Source organism: Branchiostoma floridae, chromosome 18 (genome assembly GCF_000003815.2).
Source record: "Branchiostoma floridae strain S238N-H82 chromosome 18, Bfl_VNyyK, whole genome shotgun sequence".
Lineage (NCBI taxonomy): Eukaryota > Metazoa > Chordata > Leptocardii > Amphioxiformes > Branchiostomatidae > Branchiostoma > Branchiostoma floridae.
In genome coordinates, this window is record NC_049996.1 from 17,146,704 (window position 1) to 17,161,932 (window position 15,229).

General features: G+C 44.8%; 1 protein-coding gene across 1 annotated transcript in view; it reads left to right on the forward strand.

Moving 5' to 3' along the window:
• Nucleotides 1–15,229, forward strand: part of LOC118405513 (titin-like) — a 130,426-nt gene that overhangs the window by 99,561 nt on the left and 15,636 nt on the right. Inside the window, exons 178-204 of the mRNA XM_035805016.1 lie at nucleotides 238–537; nucleotides 1,090–1,365; nucleotides 1,727–1,912; nucleotides 2,179–2,322; nucleotides 2,810–2,940; nucleotides 3,321–3,477; nucleotides 3,829–3,965; nucleotides 4,283–4,448; nucleotides 4,834–4,975; nucleotides 5,363–5,654; nucleotides 5,983–6,157; nucleotides 6,467–6,596; nucleotides 6,898–7,049; nucleotides 7,406–7,705; nucleotides 8,053–8,184; nucleotides 8,671–8,832; nucleotides 9,306–9,586; nucleotides 9,938–10,244; nucleotides 10,393–10,599; nucleotides 10,929–11,079; nucleotides 11,662–11,906; nucleotides 12,333–12,620; nucleotides 12,980–13,134; nucleotides 13,341–13,485; nucleotides 13,866–14,029; nucleotides 14,547–14,691; nucleotides 15,065–15,228. Coding sequence (XP_035660909.1) covers nucleotides 238–537; nucleotides 1,090–1,365; nucleotides 1,727–1,912; nucleotides 2,179–2,322; nucleotides 2,810–2,940; nucleotides 3,321–3,477; nucleotides 3,829–3,965; nucleotides 4,283–4,448; nucleotides 4,834–4,975; nucleotides 5,363–5,654; nucleotides 5,983–6,157; nucleotides 6,467–6,596; nucleotides 6,898–7,049; nucleotides 7,406–7,705; nucleotides 8,053–8,184; nucleotides 8,671–8,832; nucleotides 9,306–9,586; nucleotides 9,938–10,244; nucleotides 10,393–10,599; nucleotides 10,929–11,079; nucleotides 11,662–11,906; nucleotides 12,333–12,620; nucleotides 12,980–13,134; nucleotides 13,341–13,485; nucleotides 13,866–14,029; nucleotides 14,547–14,691; nucleotides 15,065–15,228 — 5,234 coding nt within the window. The remainder of the gene's footprint in view (nucleotides 1–237; nucleotides 538–1,089; nucleotides 1,366–1,726; nucleotides 1,913–2,178; nucleotides 2,323–2,809; nucleotides 2,941–3,320; nucleotides 3,478–3,828; nucleotides 3,966–4,282; nucleotides 4,449–4,833; nucleotides 4,976–5,362; nucleotides 5,655–5,982; nucleotides 6,158–6,466; nucleotides 6,597–6,897; nucleotides 7,050–7,405; nucleotides 7,706–8,052; nucleotides 8,185–8,670; nucleotides 8,833–9,305; nucleotides 9,587–9,937; nucleotides 10,245–10,392; nucleotides 10,600–10,928; nucleotides 11,080–11,661; nucleotides 11,907–12,332; nucleotides 12,621–12,979; nucleotides 13,135–13,340; nucleotides 13,486–13,865; nucleotides 14,030–14,546; nucleotides 14,692–15,064; nucleotide 15,229) is intronic.

Consider the following 15,229-nt stretch of genomic DNA (forward strand, 5'->3'; position numbering starts at 1 on the left):
TTATCATCATGATCGAATGAACATTGTTATCAACTTATAGATTATTTGAAAGAACAGAAGTTAATATCTATCATGATTATACAGAAACACAAGGTTGTTTTCAGACATCTCATGCTCTCGTTTTCTAACCTGTCAGACATTTTCTCACTAAGACAGTGCAGAATCACAAAGTAGATACTTCAGATTTCTGATGCATGATAAAATCGTTTGTTTACCTGTCAATCATTACGTCGCCAGGCCGCCCCGCCCCTCCGGTTGGACCGGTCGTGTTTGACGAGATCTGTCCGGACGCCATCAGCATCAGCTGGCAGCCTCCCTCCGAGGACGGCGGAGCCTCCATCAACAACTACGTGGTGGAGAAGTCGGACAACCGCGGCGTGAGCTGGGTCTACGTCAGCTCCAGCGTCAAGAGGACCGCACTGAGAGTGCCCAAACTGGTGGAGGGAACAGAGTATCTGTTCCGCATCAGCGCCGAGAACAAGTTCGGCGTCGGCGACGCCCTGAAGTCTGGATCTGTCGTTGCCAAACATCCATTCGGTGAGCTTTTCATTAAACATCAACACCTTCAATGTTACGTTTTCGGCTCAGACATATTACTTGAACAAGCGATAAAAATTTTGTAGTAGATTTTAGTTAGAGCTATCCAGGGTACTGATTTGTTAATCGAGAGTTATCACGTAGTACCAAATCCGCATATCTTGTGAATAAGAGTTTAAAGTTTTCGGGAAGGATTTTTGCTGTTCTTGTGAGAACCTGGAGGCATTCTAGAAGTGCTTTTTGTTCACGAAAACATTCTACAATTGTGCTGTATTCCTGGAAACATTTTACAACTGTTACATATTCACGGAAACAGTCTGCAACTGTGCTGTGATCCTGAAAAAATTCTACAACTGTTCTGTATTCCTGGAAACATTTTACAACTGTTCTGTATTCCTGCAAATATTCTACAACTGTTTTGCATTCCTGAAATATTATACCACTGTTCTATAGTCCCGGAAACATTCTACAACTGTTCTGTACTCCTGGAAACATTCTACAACTCTTCTGTATTCCCGGAATCATTCTACAACCGTTCCATTTCCCTTCCAGACCCCCCGAGTCCGCCCCTGAACATCCAGGTGTCGGACGTGTGTAAGGAGTCGATGCGCATCACCTGGGACAAGCCCGCTGAGGACGGCGGATCGGAGATATCCGGTTACATGGTTGAGAAGAAGGAGCGCACGTCGAACCGCTGGATGCGCGTGACGCGCTACCCCGTGAAGAAGTGCGAGGTCCAGGCGGCGGGACTGAACGTGGGAAGCGAGTACGATTACCGCGTGTATGCCCTGAACGCCGCTGGCACCAGCAAGGCCAGCGAGCCTTCAGGTAACATCTTACATTGCAATATGGCACAAATGTTTACATCAATATCTGAAACAAGAGCTTATAATATCTGTAGCTTATAACTTAGATATCTATTGAAAAAAAGTCACATATTTATGTGAAAGATTGAAAAGTAGCAGTAGCCTAGATAGAGTAGAACACATCTAATGTTTCCAAGTGCTATTCCCTAAGATACTAAGACAAATACAAAGCAAGTATGCCCTGTTGACTTGAATCCATTTCATGTAGTCATGAACGCTTGTCCCAGTAGTTTTTACTGAATTGTTGACACTGATTTGCTAACACTGCTACTCTACGTATACTAGTTTGTAACCCATTCCCACGTTCCCTCCCTCCTCCCCAGGGTTGGTCCTAGCCGTGGACCCCGTGTCTCCTCCGCAGAACGTGCGCGTGCTCGCCGTGACGCGGGCCTCCGTGACGCTGGCCTGGCACGCCCCGCTCACCGATGGTGGCGCCAGGATCGTCGGCTACATCGTCGAGAGATTCCAGAGGGACAAGGAGAACGCGCAGTGGGTCTACTGCCACCCAGGTAGGGAGATTTGTCACAGTTTGGAACCAGAAATTTGATAGTCCTGAAACAGAAACTTCTCTTCTTGTCATGTTATTTAGTCTTGAGAGGAGTGAGATAGATTTCGTGTTGGCAAATGATTTCATAACACCGATAAAATACACTGTCTTGTTCTCATAGTAAGCAATACTCATATGAGTACGTGGCAATATTTTCCCGTATGATCATAAGCATCTGATGTAATGACCATATGGATAACCTTGAATGTCTCGTGCAAATCTACCCAGGCATCGTGAACACCCGTGAGTACGTGGTGAAGGGGTTGATTAAGGAGGCGAAGTACGAGTTCCGTGTCCGCGCCAAGAACGCAGCGGGCATCCTGGGACACTACTCCGACTCCACCATCCCTGTCATCTGCAAGGATGATATCTGTAAGTACAGTTTTTCACTTTCTGTCAGCCTTACGTTAAGTTTTCTGAATCGTCCTCAATATAGGCCATATCAAATTTCTGATGTTGTTTACCCATACCTCTCTCTATCTGCCTAAATCTTTGAGTACAGCATGATGTAGAGCATGCACGAAGTAGAGTGTGCCTGGATGTTGTAACTGTTCTTGGAAAAAGATGTCTTACAAAATGTCTTGAAATATGTCTTACCAAATGTAAATGTCTAGAAATATATCTTGCAAAATGTCTTGAAATATGTCTTACAAAATGCCTAAAATGTCTTGAAATGTGTCTTACAAAACTTCTTGGGAGATGTCTTACAAAATGTGTTGAAAGATGTCTTACAAACTGTCTTAAAATATGTCTTAAAAATATGTCTTGAAATATGTCTTACAAAATATCTTGAAATATTTCTTACAAAACGTCTTTTTCTTACAAAATGTCTTGAAATGTGTCTCACCTTTCCCCACAGCCCCACCCAAAGCCCAGCTAGACGTGAACCTGAAGAACCAGATGACGTACCAGGCCGGCAGGAACATCGAGCTTACCATGCACTTCGCTGGCAAGCCTGAGCCTTCCACGGAATGGCGCCTGGGCAGAAAGGTAACTTATATATATATATATATGTTACATATAGAAGGCCAGTGGGGCAAGTCAAACAGTTCAAGATTTATATTATTAAGTAGAATCATACCGCATCTACCTAAAGACAGCACTTTTCCAAGTTGACATAAAGCATTAACTCGTTTGTTTAAGCAACTTGATGTATGGGCAGTCTTTGTGTATTTTCTTCCATCGTCAGACGTATACCAATAAATTTTTATTATCTCCAAGACTGAATTCCTTTTAGTTTGCTATAGAAATGAGTTTCGAAGATATTACCTGACAAAACCTTCTGGGGACACAGATTGTTGGGATGTAATGACATGCATAACATGACTTAAACTCCAGTAATGAAAATGATTGTTCCTCTTCCCCCACAGCCGTTGATGCGGTCTGACAGGACGACCATCGTGAAGAAGGAGAAGACGCGCACGCTGCTGATTAAGAACTGCGTGCGCGCAGACACCGGCCGCTACACCTTCACGGTCAAGAACGACCATGGAGAGGCCAGCGTGTCTGTCGAGGTCAATGTACAAGGTAAGTTTCTCAAGACTATTGCGAGATTTTACTACATGTGTGTTCGTAGTAACAGTTAATCCCGGAAATGTTGAATTTCATTTCTCTGAAAAAGACTTTTTTTTTAAAACACCAAGTATTTCCATTTATCAGGTGTAATATTTGTTCTTCCGTAAAACAAAGTTGTGAAATGAGTTAAAGATATTTCACGGTTTTTACTACAAGTTCAACTTTAACAGCTTTACACAACACTACTTTTGAAAGAGAGAACACAATAAATCATACATTTAAGAAATACCAATTGAAAGTGGAAGATTTCCTACTCCTTATTCTTCAATATTTTCTTACCTTATGATCTTCTCCTGTCCCCAGCTGTACCTGGCGTGCCCATGGGCCCGCTGAGGGTGTCAGACGTCACACCTGAGACATGTGTTCTCACCTGGGACACACCTGCCGACAACGGCGGCCTGCCTATTAGTAACTACATCATAGACAAGTGCGATGTCAAGGTGAGGACACGTTTTCCAATTCATCAGAATGCAAAAAATTTGGCGGCATAATTGGCACATTCTAATTGCAAAGATTGATTGAAGGCACAGTGTTGTTGGCAGTAACCATAGTCCATTTTATCATTTTTTATAAAATAGGTCAATACCATGAATAACTTTTTTTTATCTCAAACAAAAGACTCTGTAATCTTATAGTTTGCTTCCCCCTTCGGTGCATATCTCATCCTAGAATAGGTAGACAGCTATCCTACTTTAAAATACTAAGTGCTCACAACTTAGTGGAAAGATTCTAAGTTTCCATCTCTCCCTCCTCACAGCTGCCAGGTGCGTGGATGAAGGTCAGTGCAGCAGTGAGGAAGACGACCCACAAGGTCACCAAGCTGAAGCACAAGGAGACGTACATCTTCCGCGTGCGCGCCGTTAACTACAACGGAGCCGGCGAGCCGCTCGTCTCCGAGCCAATCGTCGCCAAGCACTCATTCGGTGAGTAGACACGTGCATTTCTCAATAGTGTCATTCTCGAGTGCTGAATCTAAGACGCAATGGCGTTCAAGAAGTCTCTAGCCCACAACTTACAGTAATTTGAAACTCTGCCCACCTGTCTAAGTGCTTAGGCCTCTCCGTCAAGTTTCTCCACGTTAAACGGTCCGGTGATCTAGTCTCCGCAGTGTTGAGGCTCAGTCCAGTGTCTTTTGTGATCTGGTCCTTCCAACACTTGAAAGGTCTACCTCGTGGTCTTTGGTTTTCAAACTCCTGGTTGTAGACTGTATGAACCAATCCATGTACATAAAGTATTGTTTTAAACATCTACCAAATAAATACAGCGGCCCTTTATACTAACTCTTGTTATGATCCTTCTTCTTTTAAGATGTTCCGACCCAACCTGCCAAGCCCGTCATCAGAGACGTCACCAGTGAGACGTGCGTCATCACCTGGCAGGCGCCAGAGTCTGACGGCGGCTCCGAGATTCTCGGATATGTGGTGGAGAGGAAGGAGCATAGCGCCATGAGGTCAACATCAAACAATACTTCATGTCTTATTCAAATGTCGGAATTCATTTTTGAGAAACCCGTGCACCTTCCTTTAAAAATTAGGGGTTCACAACTACGATGTAAGATAGAATTTCAGCAAAACAAGTAACAAAACAGGTTTTGTTATTTCATCATTATCCTAACAATAAAGATACAATTGTTATCATTAGAATTTGATAATTTAATGTCTGTCTATGTTGTACAAGTTCTGGAAAGTTAAACGCAATTCAATGGTATGCCTAATGCCTTCTTTTCCTCGTCTGTTTTTTTTTTTGTATATTTTGTTGTATATTCTTTTAATAATAAAATTAGAACAGATTACCAGCCTTTCGTACTGACCATGGTCTCACTTCTCCTCAACTCCAGGTGGCAGAGAATTAACCGCGCGCTGGTGCGTGACACGGAACTGTCGCACGAGGACCTGACCGAGGGGCTGGAGTACGACTTCCGCGTGGCGGCCGAGAACATGGCCGGGCGCGGCAAGTTCAGCCCGTCCTGCATGCCCGTGCTGGCGCGGGACCCTGTCGGCAAGCCGCAGGCCCCGCAGAACGCCGAGGTGCTGGAGACCACCCGGGAGTCCGTCAGTCTGCTGTGGCAGCCGCCCATGAGCGACGGAGGCAGCAAGATCTACGGATACATCGTGGAGAAGAAGGACGACGTAAGAAAAAACATTTGGTTTTTGGCCCAAATATGTCTTATTTGAGTTGCTGGATCAATGTCATGTGCAAAATTATGTCGTTAGATTTGAACGCATTATAACCTTTATAGTACAATTTCAAAAGGCTACAGAATTTTAGTTTACAATGTCGGTGCCCCTTTAAACATTGCGTCTTCAATACATATGGTAAAATCGATATTGAAGTCCTATTTTGACCACTTTATAGCTTACTCTTGGTTTTTAAGAGGATTGATGTCACTTGATTTGATGGTCAGATTCACGAACCAAATATCTAGAGATTAAAGCTGGTTTTGTTATTATTTTGCAGAAGACTGAAGAGTGGAAGAAGGCCCACAGCCTCTCCACCATCAAACAATGCGAACTGGTCGTGCCTGACCTGGAGGAAGGAAAGGGTTTGAACTTCCGGGTCAGCGCCGTGAACGAGTACGGCGTCGGCGAGCCTGCTCCGATTGAGGGCATCGTCTTCCCGAGGGACATGGCGGGTAAGTCTTCAAGACGATGCTCAAGATATCTTAAGACCTCATCATATTGGTCTCTGTATCACACGTATGAATAAGCTCTTCATGCATGATTCTCAAGACTTAGACAACGCATTTTGATTTAGAGACGTTAAGACATGTCTTACAAGACATTCCATTGATAGTTTGTAATATTCAAGTGCTTGACGACTTTTTTCTTAAGATATCGCAAGGCATGAACTATAATGGATTAATCTCAAGACGTGAGAATTTTGCTGCAAGAAAAAGAAAATATGAAGTATAATAACTGGTGACATCTTCCGCTATCCCCAGCCCCGCCGGAGTGCAAGCTGGACGCGTCTCTGAAGCGCACCGTGACCGTGAAGGCAGGAGTCCCGCTCCGCTTCTACGTACCTGTGCGCGGGAAACCCTTCCCCAAGGTCACCTGGGTCAAGGACGACAGGTGAGGGTGGCTCTCTTTGTAAATTCTCATTATGAATGGTTTCTTAGAATGTACCCATTGAGTACTCTGAGCGTTTTTAAATCACTGTAAAATTTTATGTACTTGCTTTGCATTCCATGAAATAGTTTCAAACAGATCAGTTACAAACACGTTCTACATGCTGTTTTGTGGACTAACATTCTGCAGTAGTAGAGAAACGTAAAAAAAATCCTGCCTGCTTATGTGCTTACGTTAGGGACTAGCCCCTTGCCCCTCTCATGTCATGATTATCATAAAGACATTTAACGATTCTGTTTTCCAGTGACCTGGAGAACCGTGCTAACATCGAGATCAGCAAGGTTGCGACCCAACTGGTCATCGTAAACACGAACCGACGCGACGCCGGCCGCTTCGAGCTGACGCTGGAGAACCCCAGCGGCACCAAGACCGTCGGCATCAACGTGAAAGTCATCGGTACGTTTGTCCCACTTTTCTTCACACAGTTTTTACTTGAAGTCTACGGTGCAGTTGTAGCACCAGTTAACCCTGCACCAGCTAAGGATGAGCCCAAGATGTAATGTAGAATTGTGGAAACTGAAGTCTACCAACATCTATGACTTACCGATTTCTTCAAGCCAAAAGTCTTCTTTCCACAATTTGTTTCAATATCCAAATTCTATTTTTGCTTTGTAGCCTACCTTTTTTAGTCTCTAATGTGATACAGAGTTAATCTCATATCGACTTGTAAGGTCAAGACTTGATAAGGTATTATTCACCATACCTGCACATCTGTTCCAAACCTCACCTGCACACCTGTGCGTTCCCTCCAGACACACCTGGCGCTCCTGAGCACGTGCGTGTGCGTGACGTGACAAGGAACGCGGCCGTGATCGCCTGGGCGCCGCCCCTGAAGGACGGTAGCAAGTCCATCACGCACTACATCCTGGAGAAGAAGGAGCCCAGCAGGCGCACCTGGACCACTCAAGACGCCAACATCGTCAAGACGTCTTACCGCATCACCAACCTGGTGGAAGGAAACAACTACCTGTTCAGAGTTCTCGCCGTGAACGACATCGGCATCGGCGAGCCCGGAGAGACGCCGGCTCCGATCTTAGCCATGGACCAAGTCGGTAAGTACAAGCCAAGAAATGTTTCAAATTAGCCTTCAAACTTAAAACTTTTTTTAGAACTCTTCATTTAAGTAATCTAGAAGGACTTTATGGTTGTTGTTGTTTTAAAACTTTTGTAGATTTGACACAGTAATGTTACTAAGACGTAAAAAAAGCGGATAAACGAAATATGTGCTTCTTAACTCTGCTTGGAAGGTCCACATGTTTGGTGGCTTATTACCAAGAACTGCTATGTTTTTGCTATTTCCCTTGCTGCTGGGAAGGTCCTGCATGTTCTTGGTGATTTATTTCCAAGAACGTCTGTGTTTTTAGAGAAGCACTTTCTGACCTTGTTTTCCTGCTCACAGCTCCTCCGGAGCCTCCGAGGAAGGTGCAGATTGTGGAGATCACGCCGATCAACGTCACTCTCACCTGGACCAGACCAGACTTCGACGGCGGCAGCCGCATCACAAGCTACCTGGTCGAGAAAATGGAGACAAGTACGTGAAATATCTCTTTACTGGTTACAGCATACTTGGCTGGATAAGTCAAAACAATATTACGGTGGGGAACACTTAACATTAGAAACAGCATCACACATCAAGATTTTGAAATAGGTCCTGCAATCTTAGAAAGATACGGTGCATTGGCAGACATGTCACTCCCCAAGCAGCTATGTTTGCAAACACAGGTTTCATACGCAACGCAAAGTTAATCCTACTGAAAAATTGACAAGGGAATATCTTAGTACGATTGTTCTTCATAGAAGATTTTGCTTTATTCACCGTTAACGTCATTAACGTTATAACTCGCTCTCCTGCATTTTGTCCCTTAGTAGTAGTAGTAGTAATAGTCCATTGTGTTCTGCTGCTCCAGTAGTCTGGACACCCTGTCCACTTTATCCTGTTCATCGAGAGCTTCCTTAGCTCCTGTAGTTTTCTTTTGTCCCTTCCCCTGAGTTACATTAGCCTTGTCTCTCCCCACAGCCAAAGCCGAGTGGGAGCGCTGCACGGCCATCAACGCCACGCGCTACTGCGTGACTGACCTGGCACCAGGTGACGAGTACACCTTCCGCGTGTCCGCACAGAACGTCGGCGCCACCAGCGATCCCGTGGAGGTCGGACCTGTGGTCGCAAAGGAACAGATCTGTAAGTTATTAAACATTAATACTTTTTATCTATTTGTTGCGTTTTTGCTTAACTGTGACTGCCTTCGTTGTTGAAACTTCGCCATGGTATGTAGGAGAAAAATTTAAGTGAATATTTCCACTTCGCAAAGAAAAAAAATTGCCCGTCTTAGCATAACATCTATTTTTGCTATGTTTTAGAAATGAATGCTGTGTTGCTATGCAAATACTCGGTAACTGTTATCAAAACCAACAGACATAATGTTGATGTCGCAGCATCATTCTATTGTGTCAGGGCTGCAGGTATAATTGTACAAACGTACATAAATGTACATTATGTGTGACTTAGGTTTTGGGTAATTTCAACTTTAAAAGGATCAGAGGACTGATCGGAAGTTTGTTGGTAAGCGCTTTATTTTGTGCACGGATATGAAAGTTTTAAAATTGTAACAAAACGTACATGAAGTGTAACTCCCCACTTTACCCCATTCCCAGATGAACCTACCCTGGACCTGAGTCAGATCCCGTCTGACGTCATGACCGTGAAGGAGGGCATTGACCTGAACCTTCCCGTGCTGTTCCGCGCCTGGCCTAAGCCGCGGATCTCATGGCTCCGCGGCCTGGGAGAGTTACGCGAGACGGACTCCATGACCACCAAGAACACCAAGACCTCCACCACGCTCATCGTGCGCAAGATCAGGAAGGCTGACGCCGGCACGTACGCGGTGGTGATCGAGAACAAGCTGGGATCCGCCAGGGCAGAGTTCACCCTCAAGGTAACAAAAACTTGCAGTGTGTTTGTCCAAAGTGTTGTTTTCTGCATGATCTTTTTCCAGTGTCAGTCTTTTTCTATGTGCCACTGTTACACAATATTTTGAACAAGCTACTGTTTTGTCTTTTGTACGTATATGTACAAGCCAAATGTGTTGAAACTTCTATTTCACTTAGAAACAATTTGTTAGAAACCTTTTTTGTTATGTTGAATTTCTTTGTCCATATGTATATTCTACAGTAACTGTAAATGCTAAAATAAGTCTTCATGGATTGATCTGAGACCGTGTCAGCACAAATGTCTGACTATAAGAAAACTTTTACTTAATCTTGTGCTTGTGTTTGTTTCCACACAGGTACTTGGCAAGCCCAGCCCATGCAACGGCCCGGTTGAGTTCGAGGACGTCACTCCCGAGTCGATCACGCTGAACTGGAAGGCTCCAGATGACGACGGCGGCGCGCCGATCTCCAACTACGTGGTGGAGAAATCGGAGAACCGCGGCATCACCTGGGTGTACGTCAGCTCGAACGTCAAGAGGTGCACGCTGCGCGTCACCAAACTGACCGAGAATAAGGAGTACATCTTCCGCATTGCCGCGGAGAACAAGTTCGGCACCGGGAAGACCATCACCTCGCCTTCGGTTCTTGCCAAGCTGCCCTTCGGTACGTCACAATCTTTTTTTATCCCAAAATTTGTACGTTTTTCAATTTTTGGATGTGTATTCTTATCCTGGAAATGTAGACTTTCTTTATAACATAAAGCATACTATAAAGCCACATTTTGACTAACCTTCCAACGAATCGATTCCAGACCCACCATCTGCTCCGCGTGACGTCACGATCAGTGACGCCACCAAGGACGCGATGCACGTGCGCTGGACGGCGCCCGCCAGCGATGGTGGATCGGAGATTCTCGGATATGTCGTCGAACGGAAAGAACGTGGCGGGTCGCGATGGATGAAGGCCTCGCGCTACCCCGTCAAGAAGACCGAGTTCCACTCCACTGGACTTACTACAGGTAAATAAAGCCTCGCTGTTCCAAGCGCCACCTGGCTGGAGAGAATAAAATTACATCACGTTTTTAGCACAAATTTAAAGTACAAGTCGATACAAGTCTTTTAATCGTGTTTTATACAGCAGGGTCGACAAAAATGGTATCACTTTTTATATACTTGAGGTATATCTATTTCATGTCCAGTGTAAAGTGTATTTCTGTATCCGATGACAAACTCTGTTTCTTTCGGAGATCTTAGAATTTCTGTCTAATTTCCGAGGACAATCTGAAGGTCACCTTTTCCAAAGAATTTGAACGAACTGGGGTTACGATGTTCTTTTCTTGCTTCCCAGGCAAAGAATACGAATACCGCGTGGCGGCTATGAACGCCGCTGGAACCGGACCGCTCAGCGAGCTGTCCGACTTCGTGTACGCGTACGACCCCGTCACCCCGCCCCAGCGAGTTCGCCTGATCGCCGTCACTAGGTCCTCCGTCACCCTTCGGTAAGTAAAAGTACCAAGTCTTAGTTTTAACCACCCTTACGTTCATCTGGCCACAGATCTAAAGCAGAAGGAAGTTTTAATAGATCTTAGGAGCACACGACGTCGACAGTCGTAGTTCTCACATGTTTTGTATACATGCACAAACTGCTTAAGTTTCAAATGCATCTCTTAAGTACATGCCAGCGTGTTCCATCACAAGAAACCACTGAAAAATGCTGTTCATAGTTCTTGTCTAAATAGCCAAGGGTAACTTCCCTATAAACCAGACCTATAAATACTATTCTCAGTGTCTGGATTCTCTGTCGTTGCCAGTGAAAAATTAGCTGAACTAATTTGAGAGCCATTTTTTTCCACTTTTCCCCCGTTCCAGGTGAAATTACGATCACAAATCTAAGGAAGTTTTAATAGATACTAGTATCACACGTAGCTTTGACACGTTTAGTACAAATACATATATCTTTAAAGTACATGACAGAAAAAGTCTTCTGTCACGAACATTGGTAGATTGGATAGCTCTCCAGGCAGCTAAACTGGTTTCGAGACCCCCTTTTTTTTAACTTCTCTATTTTTCCCCTGCTCCAGGTGGGAACCACCGCTAAGTGATGGAGGAAGTAAGGTGATCGGGTACATCGTGGAGCGGCACATGACGAAGGAAGGCGAGAAGTGGGTGGCCGTGCATGCCGGAGTCATCAACGACTTCATGTACACCATCAAGGGCCTGATGATGGGCGCGCGCTACGAGTTCCGCGTCTCCGCCAAGAACGCGGCGGGCATCGTGGGACAGAAGAGCGAGAAGACGCCGCCTGTGGTCTGCAAGGACGACCTGGGTGAGACATTTCGACAAGCTTTTGGCAATAGATATATAGAATAGAAAGATGTTTATATGCATGTTTTAAAACCACACATTGTGCAAGGATGCAGTAGGTGAGATTTACTGACGAAATCGAAAACCATAAATCGAAAATGTACAATCGAAAAAGTTCCATTTAGACTCAATATTGGGATGGCGGCATAATTTGTTGTGTACCTGAGCACATTATAGAGACTCAAGTTACCAATAACTCACAACTCAAGTTCCCAGTATCAGTTTGTTTTCCACATCAACCCACAACTTACATAACTTCAGCATCCTAATGGTTTTTTAATGGCCAACTTGTGTTTGGTACTCTATACCGTTCATTGTGTTCAATCTTAACGTTCACAGCTCTAACTTGTGCGCTAACATTTTCAAAAATATCCTGATTTCTCCCCAGCCCCGCCCAAAGTGGCGATGGATGTGAAGAACAAGGACACCGTGGAGATCATGAAGGGACAGATGATGAGTCTGGTGGCCTGCATCAGCGGGAAACCTCCACCGGACGTCGTCTGGTCCAAGGGTAACCGGCCACTCATCGAGAGCCCCAGGATCAAGTTCAAGGTCACGGATCGCGTCGCCATAGTGACCATCCATGACGTTGATCGTCCTGACGACGGCGTGTACACGTGCACTGTGAAGAATAACAGTGGAGTGGACGACGCCCAAGTGAAAGTCCACGTTCTATGTGAGTACACACTCTCATATATATATACATGTATGTGCCAAAAGCATACAAAACTTCGATACTCAATAACTCGTACTGTATCTATTGAATAGACATTGACATTAGATATCAGACAATTCTGAAAAAAATATTTTCATAGCCAGTGTAAACCAAAGGAGGCATACTGAAGTGCTCTGCAAATATAATTCTTCGCTTTTCCACATTCGAGTTCTCCTGATTCATGAACATTCACCACCAGCGGTGGATACAATGTAAAAGTCAAAAAGCAATAAAAAGTTAATCTTTGCTCTTCGTAATCCAATGTGTAATCCAATCCGGGATCTGTGTGATCTAATCCTTTATCCACGTGACCCCTCCAGCCCGCCCTGGCCAGCCCACGGAGCTCGCGATCGGCGAGGTCACGCCCGACTCCGTGAAGCTGAACTGGGGACCGCCTGACGATGATGGTGGAATGCCCATCACTAACTACATCGTAGAGCGTTGCGACCCCAAGACACCTGACGACTGGGTCAAGGTGCGTGAACTTTCATCTTACAGCTGACCGTTGAACTTTGAACTAAGCTTTTGTCTATGTTTTGATACTTTCCATTTCACTCTCCATTCTATTTTCCTAAGCTCCAATGCTTGTAATCTATATAGTCTCTAGAGGTGTTTCTTCAGTACCGTTTTACACGTTTCTCGAAACTGGATTATAAATGACTGATGTTTCTTGCCCCACAGGTGAGCTCCGCAATCAGGAAGACTGACTACAAGATTACCAAGCTGACCCATGGTTCCTCCTACCTGTTCCGCATCCGTGCTGCTAACTACAACGGGCCCGGCGAGCCGCTCATGACTCCGGCCATCGTGGCCAAGTATCAGTTCGGTGAGTATCCCTGAAGTCTCCGTCTTGAAAAGTTGATTAAGACTTCAACCCCAAGAAAGTGAAGTAATACTTTCCCCAGACTACGTGCCTGATTTTTGCAGTTTCTCTCCACAGTAGGGTTGAAGTCTACTATCTCTGATTTACTATCTACCATGAAGTTCACATTTTATTTCTGCTGAAAAGAATCTACCGCGTTTTCTCATGCATGTATTTAGTTTAGCTGCTTTATCTGCCTTTGGAATTTTCTTGTCTGAAAGTGATTGCGTCTTAAGCAATTAACTCAAATTTTAAGTACACCCGTAAAAATTTGCTACATCTAAGACTACGTACAGATTGCCACAATGTAGCATCTGACGTTTCCCGGTGTTTGTGTGCCGCAGACACGCCGAGCGCGCCCGGCAAGCCCGTAGCGAAGAACGTGACAAAGGACAGACTGACTCTGATGTTTGACGAGCCTGCCTCGGACGGCGGCTCCCACATCATCGGGTACTGGGTGGAGCGCAAGGAGCGAACATCCGTCCGCTGGGAGAGACTCAACAGGGAGGTGAGAGGCGTCTGTTTGTTTGTTTGTTTGTTTACATTTTTTGTCACTCCTTGGCCGAAGGAATTAGTGATTTGAGAACATGAATCCAGGTTGGTAGGTATCTCTAATGGATTTGGAACGAGTGTTTCTAAGGAGGATTTGGAACCTACTGAGTTAAACTTTATCAGCAGGAGGAGAGTTTGTTTCTGGTCTTTCTGTCATCACACCTTGCTCCAATAAAAAAGTGTTTGGGGAACATAAATTCAAAGCCCAACTTTGCTAGTATATATTAATGATTAGGGAGAGTATTAATGGAAGAGTGAGAGATTTGTACTGATAATGACACACTTTCTAATTTCTCTATGTACTGAAAATGAACAACTAACAACCAATGCAAACGGGGAATGACCAAGACTCCCTTTGAAATCAGTCCGATTTGTTACCCACATCTATGTAAGATTGATAGATGAAATAGACGCTCTTGTCTTCCTTATTAAGTACTCTAAGAATTGAGCTAACCTACGATGTCTTCCCCAAGATTCTTGGCCCTGACGAGAGGAAGATTGTTGTGGATGACTTGGAGGAAGGACTGGACTACGAGTTCCGCGCGTCTGCCGAGAACCGGGCGGGCCGCGGCAAGAACAGCCCCGCTTCCATCCCGTACACTGCCGCCGACCCTGCAGGTTCGTGTGGTGGTTTGTTTTTCTAAATCTTGAAGGGGATATCTCAAGTATTGGGCTGTGTTTAGTAGACGTCAGCTGTAGTGATCACTGATCACAACTGTTATTCCTTTGCTGACGTATAAATGTATGATATAAAGTGTACCTAGTTTGAACTTCAATTCTATTGCTTGACATGACATCAAGCTACAAATGTGTAGTAAAAATGAAGGCCAGGCCTTTAAAGTGATGTGGAGGAAAACGCAGAATGGTGTGTAATAGATGTTTCAATTTTGTTCACAAGACCAAAGTGTCAGATTTTTGCCTGTACATAGTGCTTGAATATTGTCCATGAACATTACATAACAAAACATCGATGATTTGTCCGTTTATGCAGGAATGCCGGGACTTGTTGAGACACCCGAGGTGATCGACTGCACGCCGACAACTGTGTTGATGCAGTGGGGCCCGCCCTCTACTGATGGCGGCGCGCGCGTCACAGGGTACATCGTGGAGAACCTCATCCTGGGAGAGGAGGAGTGGCACAAGTGTCACCTCAAGG